This window comes from Thamnophis sirtalis, unplaced genomic scaffold (assembly GCF_051295495.1).
Source record: "Thamnophis sirtalis isolate CommonGarterSnake01/CBP01778 unplaced genomic scaffold, rThaSir2_p1.2 scaffold_10, whole genome shotgun sequence".
NCBI lineage: Eukaryota > Metazoa > Chordata > Lepidosauria > Squamata > Natricidae > Thamnophis > Thamnophis sirtalis.
In genome coordinates, this window is record NW_028261390.1 from 5,596,142 (window position 1) to 5,614,047 (window position 17,906).

General features: G+C 42.3%; 1 protein-coding gene across 1 annotated transcript in view; it reads left to right on the plus strand.

Moving 5' to 3' along the window:
• ADAMTS3 (ADAM metallopeptidase with thrombospondin type 1 motif 3) overlaps window positions 1-17,906 on the plus strand; it is a 125,561-nt gene that overhangs the window by 58,498 nt on the left and 49,157 nt on the right. The window contains 4 exon segments of the mRNA XM_087723880.1: window positions 12,041-12,231; window positions 13,833-13,916; window positions 17,158-17,178; window positions 17,180-17,315. Of these exon segments, the coding sequence (XP_087580006.1) occupies window positions 12,041-12,231; window positions 13,833-13,916; window positions 17,158-17,178; window positions 17,180-17,315 (432 nt within the window).

Here is a 17,906-nt window from a genome sequence, read left to right on the forward strand (position 1 = left end):
GTTTATTACCATCATATCACTGAATATTTTCGGACCATTTGCGTGTATGGAGAACATTTGTTATATTTGGCTATGTCACGAACTTCGGGGCATTTAAATATATACATATATTGATTTTCCCCTAGGTCTTTAATCACGAACTCTTGATGTTTTGGATCAAGCAATTCCTGTGGGTGCCATGTTATTGACTCTTAGTCTGGGAAAATTTAATGTCCCTAGTCTGAAAATTTTCCTAATTTTAAATTTAAACGAAAAAGTGCATATATATATTTTGAGGGGGGGGGAGTGCATGGCCACTTTCTTTGGGAAAGTGACCTCTTCTTTTGACCTAGTTTTCTAAGTGGCATTTCTTTTACAATTTTTTCTACAAAACGTAAATAAAATCATCTATCTATCTATCTATCTATCTATCTATCTATCTATCTATCTATCTATCTATCTATCTATCTATCTGTCTGTCTGCCAAAAAGGTTTGCCAAAACTGCCCTATACCACTCCAGACAAATGGCTATCCAACATCTTCTTAAAGACTTCCAGTGTTGTGGCATTCACAATTTTTGGAGGGAAGCTGTTCCACTGGTTAATTGTTCTGACTGACAGGAAATTCCTCCTCAGTTCCAAGTTGCCTCCCTCCTTGATTAGTTTCCACCCATTGCTTCTTGTTCTACCCTCAGGTGTTTTGGAGAATAGCTTGACTCCCCCCTTCTTTGTGGCAGCCCCTGAGAGATCGGAACACTGCTATCATGTCCTTCTTTCTATGAATCCATATCGAATGAAATCCTATTCCCACCTGGTGTTGCCTCTTCCTTATTCTGCACTTCCATGCTGCAGATGAGCCAGCCTGCTGCTGTGCGTGGGAAGCCCGTTTTCCATCTGTCCTTGTTTTTGCAACACTCTTGATTTGTTCCCGGCTTTTGTTTTTGCACAGACTGCGAGAAAGGAACGCACTGTCACACCGGGACCCGAGGCAGCAAACTTGTTTGCGCCTTGTAAAGCGGGGGGGGGGGGGGGGGGGGAAGAAATAAAGTCAGATGGAGAATTTTGACAGTCTCTCCCTTCCTATCTAATCCATTAAATGTAAGCAGCTGTGAAGCCCAGGTAGAAAAAAAGAAGGTTGAAAAATACATCCTTGAAATTTTGCTACTGAATTCTGACTTTTTTTTGTTTGTTAGACGGTTGTACAGGTGGTCCTCGACGTACGACCACAATGGGAGCTCAACATTTCCGTGTGGCTAAGCAAAACAGTTGTTAAGTGAGTTTTGTCCCATTTGTATGCCCTTTCTTGCCACCGTTGTTAAGGGCATCACTGCAGGTGTTGAGTTAGACAGAGAATTGTTTAGGGAACCTGGTTTTCCCTTTGGCTTTCTTGGTCAGAAGGTTGCAGAAGGGGATCACGGGACCCCAGGACAGAGCAACCATCATCAATACATGCCAGTTGCCACCTATAGAGAGAGAAAAGAGAGAGGAGAGATAGATAGATGATAGATAGATAGATAGATAGATAGATAGATAGATAGATAGATAGATAGATAGATAGATAGATAGATAGATAGACAGACAGACAGACAGATAGGTAGATAGATACAGAGAGAGAGATAATAGATAGATAGATAGATAGATAGATAGATAGATAGATAGATAGATAGATAGGTAGGTAGGTAGGTAGGTAGGTAGGTAGGTAGGTAGGTAGGTAGGTAGGCAGGCAGGCAGGCAGGCAGGCAGGCAGGCAGGCAGGCAGGCAGGCAGGCAGGCAGGCAGGCAGGCAGGCAGGGATAATAGATAGACAGACAGACAGACACAGACAGAGATGATAGATAGATAGATGATAGATAGATAGATAGATAGATAGATAGATAGATAGATAGATAGATAGATAGATAGACAGAGAGACAGACAGACAGATAGGTAGATAGATACAGAGAGAGAGATAATAGATAGATAGATAGATAGATAGATAGATAGATAGATAGATAGATAGATAGATAGACAGACACAGACAGAGATGATAGATAGATAGATAGATAGATAGATAGATAGATAGACAGACAGACAGACAGACAGACAGACAGACAGAGAGACCGACAGACCGACAGACCGACAGACAGAGACAGAGATATAGATAGATAGATAGATAGATAGATAGATAGATAGATAGATAGATAGATACAGACAGAGATGATAGATAGATAGATAGATAGATAGATAGATAGATAGATAGATAGATAGATAGATAGACAGACAGACAGACAGACAGACAGAGAGACCGACAGACCGACAGACAGAGACAGAGATATAGATAGATAGATAGATAGATAGATAGATAGATACAGACAGAGATGATAGATAGATAGATAGATAGATAGATAGATAGATAGATAGACAGACAGACAGACAGACAGATAGATAGATACACACAGAGAGAGATAATAGATAGATAGATAGATAGATAGATACAGACAGAGAGAGATGATAGATAGATAGATAGATAGATAGATAGATAGATAGATAGATAGATAGATAAACAGACAGACAGACAGACAGACAGACAGACAGATAGATAGATAGATAGATAGATAGATAGATAGGTAGATAGATAGATAGATAGATAAACAGACAGACAGACAGACAGACACAGACAGGGATAATAGATATACATACATACATACATACATATATAGAGAGAGACAGAGACAGACAGACAGACAGACAGAGGCAGGCAGACAGACAGACAGACACAGACAGAGATGATAGATAGATAGATAGATAGATAGATAGATAGATAGATAGATAGATAGACAGACAGACAGACAGATAGGTAGATAGATACAGAGAGAGAGATAATAGATAGATAGATAGATAGATAGATAGATAGATAGATAGGTAGGTAGGTAGGTAGGTAGGTAGGTAGGTAGGTAGGTAGGTAGGTAGGTAGGTAGGCAGGCAGGCAGGCAGGCAGGCAGGCAGGCAGGCAGGCAGGCAGGCAGGCAGGCAGGCAGGCAGGCAGGCAGGCAGGGATAATAGATAGACAGACAGACAGACACAGACAGAGATGATAGATAGATAGATGATAGATAGATAGATAGATAGATAGATAGATAGATAGATAGATAGATAGATAGATAGATAGATAGATAGACAGAGAGACAGACAGACAGATAGGTAGATAGATACAGAGAGAGAGATAATAGATAGATAGATAGATAGATAGATAGATAGATAGATAGATAGATAGATAGACAGACAGACACAGACAGAGATGATAGATAGATAGATAGATAGATAGATAGACAGACAGACAGACAGACAGACAGACAGACAGAGAGACCGACAGACCGACAGACCGACAGACAGAGACAGAGATATAGATAGATAGATAGATAGATAGATAGATAGATAGATAGATAGATACAGACAGAGATGATAGATAGATAGATAGATAGATAGACAGACAGACAGACAGACAGACAGAGAGACCGACAGACCGACAGACAGAGACAGAGATATAGATAGATAGATAGATAGATAGATAGATAGATAGATACAGACAGAGATGATAGATAGATAGATAGATAGATAGATAGATAGATAGATAGATAGATAGATAGATAGATAGATAGATAGATAGACAGACAGACAGACAGACAGATAGATACACACAGAGAGAGATAATAGATAGATAGATAGATAGATAGATAGATAGATAGATACAGACAGAGAGAGATGATAGATAGATAGATAGATAGATAGATAGATAGATAGATAGATAGATAGATAAACAGACAGACAGACAGACAGACAGACAGATAGATAGATAGATAGATAGATAGATAGATAGGTAGATAGATAGATAGATAGATAGATAAACAGACAGACAGACAGACAGACAGACACAGACAGGGATAATAGATATACATACATACATACATACATATATAGAGAGAGACAGAGACAGACAGACAGACAGACAGACAGAGGCAGGCAGACAGACAGACAGACACAGACAGAGATGATAGATAGATAGATAGATAGATAGATAGATAGATAGATAGATAGATAGATAGATAGATAGATAGATAGATAGATAGACAGACAGACAGACACAGACAGAGATAATATACATACATACATACATACATACATACATACATACATACATACATACATATATATATATATATATATATATATATATATATATATATATATATATATATAGAGAGAGAGAGAGAGAGAGAGAGAGAGAGACAGAGACAGAGAGAGAGACAGAGACAGACAGACAGACAGAGAGATCATCATAAATACATGCAGTTGCCACCGATAGATAGATAGACAGACAGACACAGAGAGATAATAAAATGTATATGTATGCTGGTCTTCTTGTATTCGGGTCTTTATCCATATATATATATATGGATAATAATACATATTAATGCTTTCCACATTTCATTCCAATATAGATTACCCTGAATAACAGCAAGCAGCTCAGCTGCGTGCCAAGCTAAGAAAACAGTACATAGACATTCTTCACATATGCTTAATGGGTCGGCCCTAGCAGGCATTCATAAAGCTGGACACGTCCATAAATGCCTCTGTTATCTAATGCAGATTCCAGAGGTGACATCACCTTTTGGGTGGGCACCCTCTCTCAAGGTTTATTTTTGAAGTGCCACGGTGGAATTTCTCAGCTAGCTGTAGACACATCTGGGCCAAAGTCGTGTGTGTTTTCACTCTGGGTATCAAAACACGACTCCCTAAGCAGTGTGTTCTCGGGTCAGGCTAAGCTATCCAGACTGTTGGAAAAACAGATGAGAAAGCGAGCCCTTTGATTGGGGGGGCCAAGTAGAGAAAGACAGGTCTTTATTGGAATTCAAATCAGGTGCGTGGAATCTAATTTTAAACAGGTACGTAGGGTTCAACTGGTAATTCAGACTGGGAAAGGTTGAAGACCAGGGTGTTTTTATTTTATTCATTTACTAGCCGATAAACCGGCGTTGCCCGGATATTTATTTATAGGGGGAAAATATCCGGACCAAACGTAATTTCTAACATTGGATTTTCCTCCTTACCAGAGGGAGCCCCCTTGTGGAGTTCTGGGAAGCTGTTACCATGGCAGCTCCACTGCTCTGTACAGTAGAATCCATTTAAAGGCACAACAGGCTGCATCTTAACAGAACACACACCCCGAGGGACGTTAGGGATGTCTTACCCCCACAGTATTTTTCTCCAGAGAGTAAGTCATCTGTGTACCAGGTTTGGTTGAAATTGCTCAAGATGTTTCAGAGTTATGCTGGAACATACACACACACATACACCTCCAGGCAGCTTACAACATCTCACTTAGATTACTACAATGAGGTCTTCGCGGAGCTGCCCTTGAAGACCACATAATAAATACCTGGCTACACAGAACGTATAATGCTGCTACTGTATGAGCTACACTAGTTGCTGGTGTTTGACATGATAGTAGTGTTTCAGTATCTCAGGGGTTGTCACAAAGAAGAGGGAGTCAAGCTATTCTCCAAAGCACCAGAGGGTAGAACAAGAAGCAATGGGTGGAAACTAATCAAGAAGAGAAGCAACTTAGAACTAAGGAGAAATTTCCAGACAGAACAATTAATCAGTGTAATGGGTTGTCTTCAGAAATTGTGAGTGTTGGAAATCACTTGTAGTAAGATCCTACTCAATGTCTCTGCAATCTCTCCTTGTTTCCAGTTCCAAATATTGTTTTATTCTTGTTTTAATCATGTGCAGTAGATTTTAATTCTTTCTTTAACATATTTGCATTGTTACTTCAGTCTGCAACCATTACCGCTAACTGCACAGGCCTTTTGATACAATAAGATCTAGAAATAAGCATAAATATAAAACATTTTGAAAGTAGAGGGGGTTCAACCCTGTTCTCCAAAGTACTTAAAGAGAAGACAAGAACCCATGGATGGAAACTAATTAAAGAGAAAACCAACCTAGAACTAAAGAGAAATTTTCTGACAGAACAATGAATCAGTGGAACAGAAGTTGCCTCCAGAAGTTGTGGATGCTCCAACACTGGAAGTTTTTATGAAGAGTTTGGATAACCAATTGTCTGAAGTGATGTAGGGTTTCCTGCCTGAGCAGTGGGCTGGACTAGAAGATCTCCAAGGTCCCTTCCAACTCTGTTTTTCTGTTTATTGCTTTTATTGTTTTAAAATGTTTCTAGTGTTTAATTCAGAGGTGGTATTCAGCAGGTTCTGACCAGTTCTGGAGAACCGGTAGCAGAAATTTCGAGTAGTTCGGAGAACAGGCAGATACCACCTCTGGCTGGCCGCGCCCCCATCTATTCTCTTCCTCCCGAGTCCCAGTGGATTGGGAGGAAATGGGGATTTTGCAGTATCCTTCCCCTGGAGTGGGGAGGGAATGGAGATTTTACAGTATCCCTGCCCTGCCCTGCCCACCAAGCCATGCCACGCCCACCAAGCCTTGCCCACAGCACCGGTAGTAAAAAAAAATGAATCCCACCACTGGTTCAATTGTAGTTTTTTTAAAAAAAAATGTAAGCCATGCAGAGTCATGATTGAGATGGGCAGCTGTAGAAAAATTACTGACTGACTGACTGACTGACTGACTGACTGACTGACTGACTGACTGACTGACTGACTGACTGAGTGAATGAATGAATGAATGAATGAATGAATGAATGAATGAATGAACGAATGAACGAATGAACGAATGAATGAATGAACGAATGAATGAACGAACGAACGAATGAATGGTTAACTGCCGAGCATGCCTGGTTGTTAGCTGCAGTGAATTTAATAGAAGGTAGATTTGAAGTTGGTGTTCTCTTGGGGCCCAGTTTAAAAGGCTCCCAGTCAACAGGACTCTCCTTGTTCCACCAGACAAGAACCAGCATGGATCTATTTCGGTGGTGAAACTGAAGGCCAGTTTTAAATCACCAAGAAAGAAAACCGATTTAAGTAATGTTTCCCCTTTGGCAAGTAAAAAATGCCCTAAATAAAAACACAGAAGAGCTGGTAGGGTAAATCTAAATAGACTGTTTGGTGACTAAAAAAAGAACCTACGTAAAAAACTAGAACCCATAATTCAGAAAGTTTGGTTGTGCGTAGAGTTCACGGAATGATTTCTTTTTAGAGCGGAGACAGATGACTCTTTCTTGGTAGGAAAGGATGTTAAACAAAATCCTTTTCTGCAACTTTCTGAGACGGTAAGTTTTAGCCTCACCTTAGCTATGAAAGCAAGCTGGATCGCTAGGGGCCAATCACTAGGAGATGGTGAGTTCTAGTCCCACCTCAGCCAGGAAAGCCAGATGGATTGCTTAGGGCCAATTGCCAGGAGACAGTGAGTTCTAGTTCCACCTTAGCCATGAAAACCAAATAGGTCACTTTGGGGTAATCACCAGGAGACAGTGAGTTCTAGTCCTGCCTTTGGCATGAACGCCGACTGGGTGACTTGGAGCCAGTCACCCTCTATTTGTCCAACACGGTGGTTGTTGTGGGGAAAATAGAAGAAGGAAGATGGATATATTTGTCGTTGTCGTTGTCGTTGTCGTTGTCGTTGTCGTTGTCGTTGTCCTCCTCCTCCTCCTCCTCCTCCTCCTCCTCCTCCTCCTCCTCCTCCTCCTCCTCCTCCTCCTCCTCCTAACCCTCTCTCCTTCTAGCATTGATGATGTTACCCAGTTTGGTCATGAAATGTCTTCAAGGAAAGACCAAGCTCAGAGAGCATCAAGGACCGTAGAGTCGTCGTCGTCCTCCTCCTCCTCCTCCTCCTCCTCCTCCTCCTCCTCCTCCTCCTCCTCCTCCTCCTCCTCCTCCTCCTCCTCCTCCTCCTCCTTCTCCTCCTAACCCCCTTTCCTTCTAGCATTGATGATGTTACCCATTTTGGTAATGAAATGTCTTCAAGAAAACCACCAAGCTCAGAGAGCACCAAGGACCGTAGAGTCGTCATCATCCTCCTCCTCCTCCTCCTCCTCCTCCTCCTCCTCCTCCTCCTCCCTCCTCCTCCTCCTCCTCCTCCTCCTCCTCCTCCTCCTCCAAGAAGATGGTACCAATCCATTACTATATCACTGTCTCAAAAAAACCTAAAAATTGTGTCCAATGACCTCAGGATCCCCCTGACCCCCTTATCTCATTCTGAGGATACTCAAGAGTTGGGGGTGGGGACCCCACAGAATGGCTCCCCGCTTTCCCTCTTTTATGGTGTTCCTTCCTTCTGTGAACGACGCTATATCGCAGCACGGGGGCCACAAGTGGCACGCAGAGCCCTCTCTGTGGACCCGCCAGGTGTCGCCCCAGCCCAGCTCCACGGCGCACGCGCGCATACCTCCCGCCAGCCAGCTGGTCTTCGGATCTCTGCTGTGCATGCGTGGGGGGGGGTCGGGTGCATCTGGGGATGCACACATGCACATATATGTGGGGGGATCGGGCGCATGCATGGGGGGGGCACTCACATAGCATTTTGGAGCCTCGGGCGTGCCCCATAAATTGGGCTTGGAACGCCTCCTGCACCAACCTCCTGGAAGCCAAAAAAAGGGTGGGGCAAATGCGCAGGGTGGTGGGGGAGTGGGGGTGGGTGTCACTGTCCGTGTGTGTGGGGAAGGGTGCACATGGAGGGGTGTTTGCACACCCGTTGCATTACGAGTGTGGGTGAAAAGGTTAGCCCGCACTGCTATATCAGTTTCCAAGAATCCACCTTCATGGTCTACAACGGCTTAACTGTCAGACGCTTTCATTCCCAGTGCCGCAAAGCTATTTTTAATCTTTAGAACAGGTTTTTAAACTGTTTTTTTGAGAAATCAATGTGGTGAAAACTGAGAACATGTGTCCTTTGCGCCATAAATCTGCTGGGCTATATGTAGTTGAATAGGAAGAAGGAGGGGGGAAAAAAAGAAATAAAAAAAAAATTCTTTCTGACATATTTCCTGTTTGGGCACGCAGAGAGAAAAAAGAGGCATCTCCATTTTTTTCTCCTAACCACAAAAGCCACTTATTTAAAGAGGGACACGACAGCCAAAACCCCACTCGGCCAACGTGGGATAGACTGCTATATTTTATTTTTAAATTTTTTTATTTTGATTCTAACTGGCCTGTTCGTAAGCTGCCCGTCCTGATGGCTCGAGTCTATATTTCCACTGCAGCCCAGCAAAACCTCGGCCGGTGGCAGCAATTTTTAGAAACTGGAACCCAGGCTCCACATTTCCTACTTGCGTGCTATCCCAGCTTTTGCATTTTTTATGCATTTTTAAAGCCTGCAAAATTGCCGAGGTCGGATTGTGACGCTGGTTCGTGATGCTGCGTTTCAGGGAGATCTCAGGGTTTGATGTGGGGATGCCAAGGAAAGAGACTGAGGGGCTATTGAGCTGAGAATATAGAATAACAGAGTTGGAAGGGACTTCTAGCCTAACCCCCTGCTCAGGCAGGAGACCCTAGACCAGGGATGGCTAACCTCATGTGCCGAAAGTGTGTGTGTGTGTGTGCCAGTGGTGGGATTCAGCCAGTTTGCACCTATTCGGGAGAACCGGTTCGTAACTTTCTAAGCAGTTCGGAGAACCAGTTGTTGTCTATCATCTCTGTCTGTCTGTCTGTCTGTCTGTCTGTCTGTCTGTCTGTCTGTCTGTCTATCTATCTATCTATCTATCTATCTATCTATCTATCTATCTATCTATCTATCATCTCTGTCTCTGTCTGTCTGTCTGTCTGTCTGCCTATCTATCTATCTATCTATCTATCTATCTATCTCTCTCTCTCTCTCTCTCTCTCTCTCTCTCTCTGTCTCTGTCTGTCTGTCTATCTATCTAGCTAGCTAGCTAGCTAGCTATCATCTATCATCTCTCTGTCTCTGTCTGTCTGTCTGTCTGTCTATCTATCTATCTATCTATCTATCTCTCTGTGTCTGTCTGTCTGTCTATCTATCTATCTATCTAGCTAGCTAGCTAGCTATCATCTATCATCTCTCTGTCTGTCTGTCTGTCTGTCTGTCTATCTATCTATCTATCTATCTATCTATCTATCTATCTATCTATCTATCTATCTATCTATCATCTATCATCTATCATCTATCATCTATTATCTCTCTATAATATATAATAAGTTGGAAGAAATCTCCTTTCGTTTCTTCCCACTTTACAGAGCTAATCCTGTAAGGAAGGCAGGAAGGAAACATTCTGGTGTTGTTACTAGCCATTGCCCTGCTTACAGAAACTGCCTCTCCAGTTAACCCTTATTACCATTGTAACAACTAAGGCGAAGTGCCCGTCGACCTGAGTGACATTGACTTGGCCATGCCCACATGATCACATGATCACCGAGCCCCGCCTACCCAGTTGTCATTAGGGCAGAGAACTGGTTGGTAGATTATTTGAATCCCACCACTGGTGTGTGCGCAACAGCACATGAGCATGTGGCCACACCCATAATGCAATTGCACATGAGGCCCCCACACACGGCCTGCCCCCTGCGCAAACCCACATTTTGGGCCTAGCAGGCCTCCCTGAAGCTTCCTGGGACCAAAAGCGGGGTGCAGGAGGGTGCACCGCCCCCCTCCATGCTCCCCTCTGCCCTCCATGCATGCACGTGTGACCCCCCACCCCCCCACCCCATAAGGGTATGCACGGCCATTTTGGTGAAGGGGCGGGGCTTTGGGAGGCAAAAAAACCACTGTATTCGGTGTATAAGACGCACCCAGATTTTCAGCCTCTTTTTAAAGGAAAAAATGTGTGTCTTATACTCCGAAAAATATGGTAATACATCTTAAAACAGCACAACAGCACATTCCCCAGTGGAATTTCCAAAAATCGGTCCAACTTCGACAGTTTTCAGGCTGCCTCTGAGCTAGAAAGATTCAACTTAGCCAAAGGCAATTCAGTAGAAAAGCACGCGAGGGAACTTCACAGCAGCCACAGTTGAACTCCTTTTAATACGCTCATTAAGCGTTTGATCAAACATACGGGGGGGCACGCTTTAGATTTTACACACTTTGTGATTCGGCTAATGTGCCAGGCTGGGAAGAAATGGCCGACAATCATAGCTGGTGCAAAGAAGTTGGTGGGTACAGTTGGTGTGAAGCGCCACTCACCGAATCGGTTGTTAAACGGGTTGCGTCCCACCACTGGATAGGCTGGCCCAGTCTTTCTTAATGGGCAAAAAATACCTGCTTGGGGGGGGTATTAAGAAAGAGGGGGGCTGTCTTTCTTTCTGTCTCCAAGATCATGTTTCTCCATTCCTCCGTTAGGCAAATAAATACAATATTCTGCCCTTTTAATATTTCTCAAAATATTTCATTCTTCGGGGGGAGGGGGGTATTCTTCCCTCAAGTACAATGTATGTTCGTTGCCTTGAGTTACTTATAAAATAATAAACACAGGATAAAAATCTACCCAATAAATGATGATTAGAGGTGCGGAGAACACCACTCTGGCCTACATTCGGAAGACCCACAATTGAGGAAGTGCTTAAACCTCATCTGAGGCACTGTTGAATCTTCACGGTCTCCAGATAAGTAGCAAAAAGAATAAGCAGGGGTGAAATGCTACCGGTTCGGGCCGGTCCGCCCGAACCGGTAGTGAAAAATGCTACTGGTTCACAGAACCGGTAGCAAAAAATACTAAAAAAATTTTTTTAAAAAAGTTCCGATGATCACACATCGCACAGCTGATCTTTGGAACTTTTTTAAAAACTTTTTAAGCATTTTTTTTTTACTACAGGTTCTCCGGAAACGCAGGGTGAGGGATGTCCATTTTTTATCCCAGCAGGCTTCCCTGAAGCCTACTAGAGCAAAAACAGTGTGTGTGCGGGGGAGAGGGGTAAGAAAGAAAGAAAGAAAGAAAGAAAGAAAGAAAGAAAGAAAGAAAGAAAGAAAGAAAGAAAGAAAGAAAGAAAGAAAGAAATGAGAGAGAGAGTGTGCTCCCCCTGCTTTTGGCACGTGATGTCAAAAAGTTTAGCCATCACTGCTCTATTACATCTGTGGGATAATCTCTACAGAGAACAGCAATCCAGCTGCGGATAATGGTAATTAACTTCTAATCCTTAGATTTCTTTGCTTCACTCAGAATCTGATCTCCTCAGCTTGGAGCCGGCCTACGCAAGAATACAGCAGGACCTGAACGAAACGCTGAGGCGACGGAGACACGCCGGCGACAACGACTACAATATTGAGGTCCTCCTCGGCGTGGATGATTCCGTGGTCCGATTCCACGGCAAAGAACACGTGCAGAACTATCTTCTCACCCTGATGAATATTGTGAGTGCCGAAATTTCTGGTCTTGATTTTAGATGAAATAAAAGACCTCGGTCACTTAAGCCTCAAACTGATCGTGGATAATCTTGAAAAAAAACGGCAGGGGATTGAACACAGGGCTCGGTGGCTCAGTGGCTAAGATGCTGAGCTTGTCGATCGCAAAGGTCGGCAGTTCGGCGGTTCGAATTGGGGGTCAGAAGATCGCTCTCTGAGTGGCTAGCACCAAATAAATGCAAAAATGGGAGTTTCTGTCCAGAGTAATTCAATTTTCCAGTGTCAGAGCCACGCTGCATTTTAAGCAACAGAGCGGCGTTTCAGCAGCAAAAGTTGCCTCCAAAGACCACAAATTAAAAAGTTGTGGTTGCTGTGAAAACATAATTTTAGGGAATGAACAGAGGCCTTCCAAACAAAGCAAAGGGAAAAAAACAAGAGAGTTTCAGAGAAATGATTTTGAATATTGAATAGTTTGTATTTCGGCTTTTGTCATTTTGTTAGCTAACCAGGGTTGCATGAAATGGGTGACATATAAAAGAAAGAGACAAAAAGAGAAGGAAGGAAGGAAGGAAAAAGAAAGAAAGAAAGAAAGAAAGAAAGAGGGAGGGAGGGAAAGAGAGAAGGGGGAAAAGAAGGGAGAGAGAAAGAGAAAGAAAGAGAAATAAAGAAGGAAGGAAGGAAGGAGAAAGAAAGAAAAAGAAAGAGGAAGGAAGTGAGGGAGAGAGAGGAAGGAGGAAAAGAAGGGAGGAAGGAGGGAGGAAGGGAAAGAAATAAAGAGGGGGAGAGAGGAAGGGAAAGACATAAAGAGGGGGAAGAAGGAAGTGAAGGAGGTAGAGAGAGAGAAAGACAGAAAGAAAGAAGGGAGGGAGGGGGACAGAAGGAAGGAAAGAAAGACAGAAGGAAGGAAAAAGAAAATAGAGAAAGGAAGGAGAGAGGGAGGAAGGAAGGGAAAAGAAAGAAACAAGGAGGGAGGGAGGAAATGGGGGAGGAAAGAAGGAGGGAGGGAGAGAGAGAGAGAGAGAACAAAGGAAAGAAAGAAGGAAAGAAGAAGAAAAGGAAGGAAGGAAGTGTTGAAAATACAAAAAATGAGACTCCCATACGTTTAGGCTTGGCTCAGGATCCCTGCTTGTTTCAGCCCCATCTACTGGTGGCCTCCAATGTTGGTCCCGGCTGAAAGAAAGTTGGTATCTCCAGTTACTTTAGAAGTTTCCTGCAAATAACTGGAACAACTGGTTGTAATCTCAAAAGAGACAAGTAAACCTTGGCTGATTGCTGAGGCCTTGCGACCCACATAAGCCCAGGATCATTTACCCTGTAGAGAAAAAATAAATACATCTACGCAAGGATTTCTAACTTGTACCTTCTATTTGACGCAGACTGCAAATTGCTACCCGAGGGACTGTTTTTTTTTCTAAGAATTTCTACCTGTCCAATTCTATCCAACAGATTGGGCCTTGTCTCATTGATTGAGATGGGCTGTTAGAGACATTGAATGAATGAATCAATCAATCAATCAACGTGGAGTCTTCAATCCATGTTTTTCTTGACTGTCTCATTAGTAAGATTTTGTTGTTGCTGTTGTTGTTTCCTTTTCTTTTCCTTCTGTTTAGGTGAATGAAATTTATCACGACGAATCCCTGGGTGTCCACATAAACGTTGTGCTGGTTCGCATGGTGATGTTAGGTTATGCCAAGGTAAATAGACCAGGTGAAGGGCTCACCTGTCTCTTGCACGGGAACGGTTTTTATGGGTCAACAGAACAGGATCGTGTGATCCAATCCAAACACATAATGGCTTGGTTTCGATGATCCAAATACAATACAATACAATAGCAGAGCTGGAAGGGACCTTGGAGGCCTCCTAGTCCAACCCCCTGCCAAGGCAGGAAACCCTCTGCCTACACCATTTCAGACAAATGGCTATCCAACATCTTCTTAAAGACTTCCAGTGTTGGGGCATTCACAACTTCTGGAGGCAATTTCTGTTCCACTGATTAATTGTTCTGACTGTCAGGATATTTCTCCTCAGTTCAAAGTTGCTTCTCTCCTTGATTAGTTTCTACCTATTGCTTCTTGTTCTGCCCTCAGGTGCCTTGGAGAAGAGCTTGACTCCCTCTTCTTTGTGGCAACCCCTGAGATATTGGAAGACTGCTATCATGTCTCCCCTGGTCCTTCTCTTCACTAGACTAGCCATGCCCAGTTCCTGCAACTGTTCTTCATATGTTTTAGCCTCCAGTCCCCTAATCCTCTTTGTTACTCTTCTCTGCACTCTTTCTAGAGTCTCCACATCTTTTCTACATCGTGGAGACCAAAACTGGATGCCGTATTCCAAGTGTGGCCTTACCAAGGCCTTATAAAGTGGTATCAACACTTCACGTTTGACTCGCTCTTCCTTGTGGCAGCCCCTCAGATATTGGAAGACTGCTATCATGTCTCCCCTAGTCCTTCTTTTCCTTAATATATACATTTTGTCTCTTGTTTACCTTCCGGTAAACCGAACCCAACCAAAACCCAAACCTTGGATGCTAACATTGGGCGGAGAAATAAATGTGCATATCGCTACGCGGGCCTTTATTGTCAATTATTCCTTTACAACATCGCTACATTATTTAGCATCAGAGCATCCGGCAGTTGGGTGACTTCCACCCAATAAATATTTGCTAATAAATATTAGCTAATAAATATTTACTCTGTGCTTTTGTATTGGCAAGGCAACCCTCGCGTATGTACACAGTATGTTTGTGGGTTTTCCAAGACAGTGTGTTAGTGCGGGTATTAATTTTAGCGGTCAATGTCCTCAAAGTCATTTGAGAAATGGGAAAAAAAAATCTGGAATCCCAGCAAAATGGGGTTGCTTTTTTCCCTTCAGTTGAATATCCGGTCTTCCCCACGAGATGTTTGTTCCCGTTGAGGGACCCACAGCTCCTAATTTTCTGAGGGAATATAAACAGTTGAGCTCATGGTTCCTGCAAAAGTTTGCCATACGTAGCTTTAACAAGCAAATCTAAGGCCTTGGAGGGGTTTTTTTGTGTTTTGTTTGTGTTTTAAAAATGGGGAGTTTGAAGCAGAAAATATGATCCTTCCAAATATAAATCTGTGCTTACAAAATGTTTTCCGTAAAACAAATCCTGAGGCAATCCTGGACAGCGGCCATTTTTTCCAGGGGGCCGTTCACAGAAATCAATGTATACTCAGGCGCATGAGATAAGAAGACCAATTAGATTCTGGAATGTTGCAGAAAATGGGATTTGGATGAAGTTGTTCTTAGCCATAAATTTGGTTCTTTTATGGTGCCTTAAAAGCATTATATGAAGGCCTCTGCTTGCTGGTTGGGAAAAAAAATGAGACTTCTTTATTTTGTATTTGCCCTTCCATCATTGAACTTCCAACAGCTCTTCACAAGGACAATAGTTAAACTAGGATTGATCTATCTCTACTATCTATTCTGTCTATCTATCTATCTATCTATCTATCTATCTATCTATCTATCTATCTATCTATCTATCTATCTATCTATCTATCTATCAATCTATCTCTACTACCGTGTTTCCCCAAAAATAAAACAATCATCTATCATCTACCGTATCATTTTCTCTGTCTTCTATCTATCTATCTATCTATCTATCTATCTATCTATCTATCTATCTATCTATCTATCATCTATCTATCTATCTATCTATCTATCTATCTATCTATCATCTCTCTCTCTATTTATTTATCTATCTGCCATCTCTCTCTCTCTCTCTCTCCATCTATCTATCTATCTATCTATCTATCTATCTATCTCTCTGTATCTATCTATCTATCTATCTATCTATCTATCTATCTATCTATCTATCTATCTATCTATCTATTTATCTATCAATCTATCTCTACTACCATGTTTCCCCAAAAATAAAACAATCATCTATCATCTACCGTATCATTTTCTCTGTCTTCTATCTATCTATCTATCTATCTATCTATCTATCTATCTATCTATCTATCTATCTATCTATCTATTTATCTATCAATCTATCTCTACTACCGTGTTTCCCCAAAAATAAAACAATCATCTATCATCTACCGTATCATTTTCTCTGTCTTCTATCTATCTATCTATCTATCTATCTATCTATCTATCTATCTATCTATCTATCTATCTATCATCTCTCTCTCTATTTATTTATCTATCTGCCATCTCTCTCTCTCTCTATCATCTCTCTCTCTCTCCATCTATCTATCTATCTATCATCTCTCTGTATCTATCTAGCTATCTACCTACCCTACCTACCTATCTATCATCTATCTATCTATCTATCTATCTATCTATCTATCTATCTATCTATCTATCTATCTATCTATCGTCTCTCTGTCTCTATTTGTTTATCTATCTGCCATCTCTCTATCTATCATCTCTCTCTCTCTCTTTCTCTCCATCTATCTATCTATCTATCTATCTATCATCAACTATTTCTATCCATCCATCTATTAATCATACATTTATGTATCCATTCATCTGTCCGTCTGTCCGTCCGTCCATCCAAAAGTGTGGAATCCTTGTTGGTCTCTGAACTTGGTTGCTTTCTTGCAGCCTCCAGTCCCCTAATCATCTTTGTTTCATTATCCAAACTAGGCAACATCATTCAGTGCTAGCAAGAAAACAAGCAAGTTCATTTCAACTCTTACAAATATTCTCTGGTATTTGTATCAAGAAATGTAAATGGCTTAAAAGAGACGGTTTGGCCTAGTAGTTAAGGCACCAGCCCAGAAAGTGGGAGAATATGAGTTCTAGTCTTGCCTTAGAAAATGGAAGGAAGGAAGGAAGGAAGGAAGGAAGGAAGGAGGGAGGGAGGGAGGGAGGGAAGGGAAAGGAAGGGAAGAAGGAAGATGCTAAGCTAACCATTAGATTGGTTTATAACCTGTTTGCATGTTATTATTATTATTATTTTTCTAGTCCGTCAGCCTAATTGAACGAGGGAAACCCATCCAGAAGCCTGGAGAACGTGTGTCGCTGGGCATACCAACAACAAAAAACAGACCCCAGTCACTCCGAACATCACGATCACGCAATCTTTCTAACTAGGCAAGATTTTGGACCAGCCGGAATGCAAGGTAAAGCGCGCACAACTATGCACTCACAACTCCTTCAAAGCCCACTTCAGCTTTCAGTATGAAGAGCTGCTCAGCCTTGGAAAATTCAGGTGACTTCTCCCCCCACATAGTATCCCAGGCGCTCTGCACCTTGCAACCTTCACCCTAGGTCAGTGGTTCCCAAACTTGGCAACTTTAAGACTTGTGGACTTCAACTCCCAGAATTCTCCAGCTAGCTCTTCTGGCTGGAGGACTCTGGGAGTTGAAGTCCACAAGTCTTAAAGTTGCCAAGTTTGAGAACCACTGACCTAGGTTATGCACATCTCCTTTGCCTCAGCTTTCTTCAGGCTTCTTCAACCAGGTGCCCGTGAGATATGTAGGACTCCGCAGCCAACATGGCCAACAATAGTTCTAGGTTGCTTCTCTCCTTGATTAGTTTCCGCCCGTTGCTTCTTGTCCTGCCTTCGTGTGCTTTGGAGAATAGCTTGACTCCCTCTTCTTTGGGGCAACCCCTAAGATATTGGAAGACTGCTATCATGTCTAGAATAGAACAGAATAGAACAGAACAGAAAAGAAAAGAATAGAATAGAAAAGAATAGAATAGAATAGAAT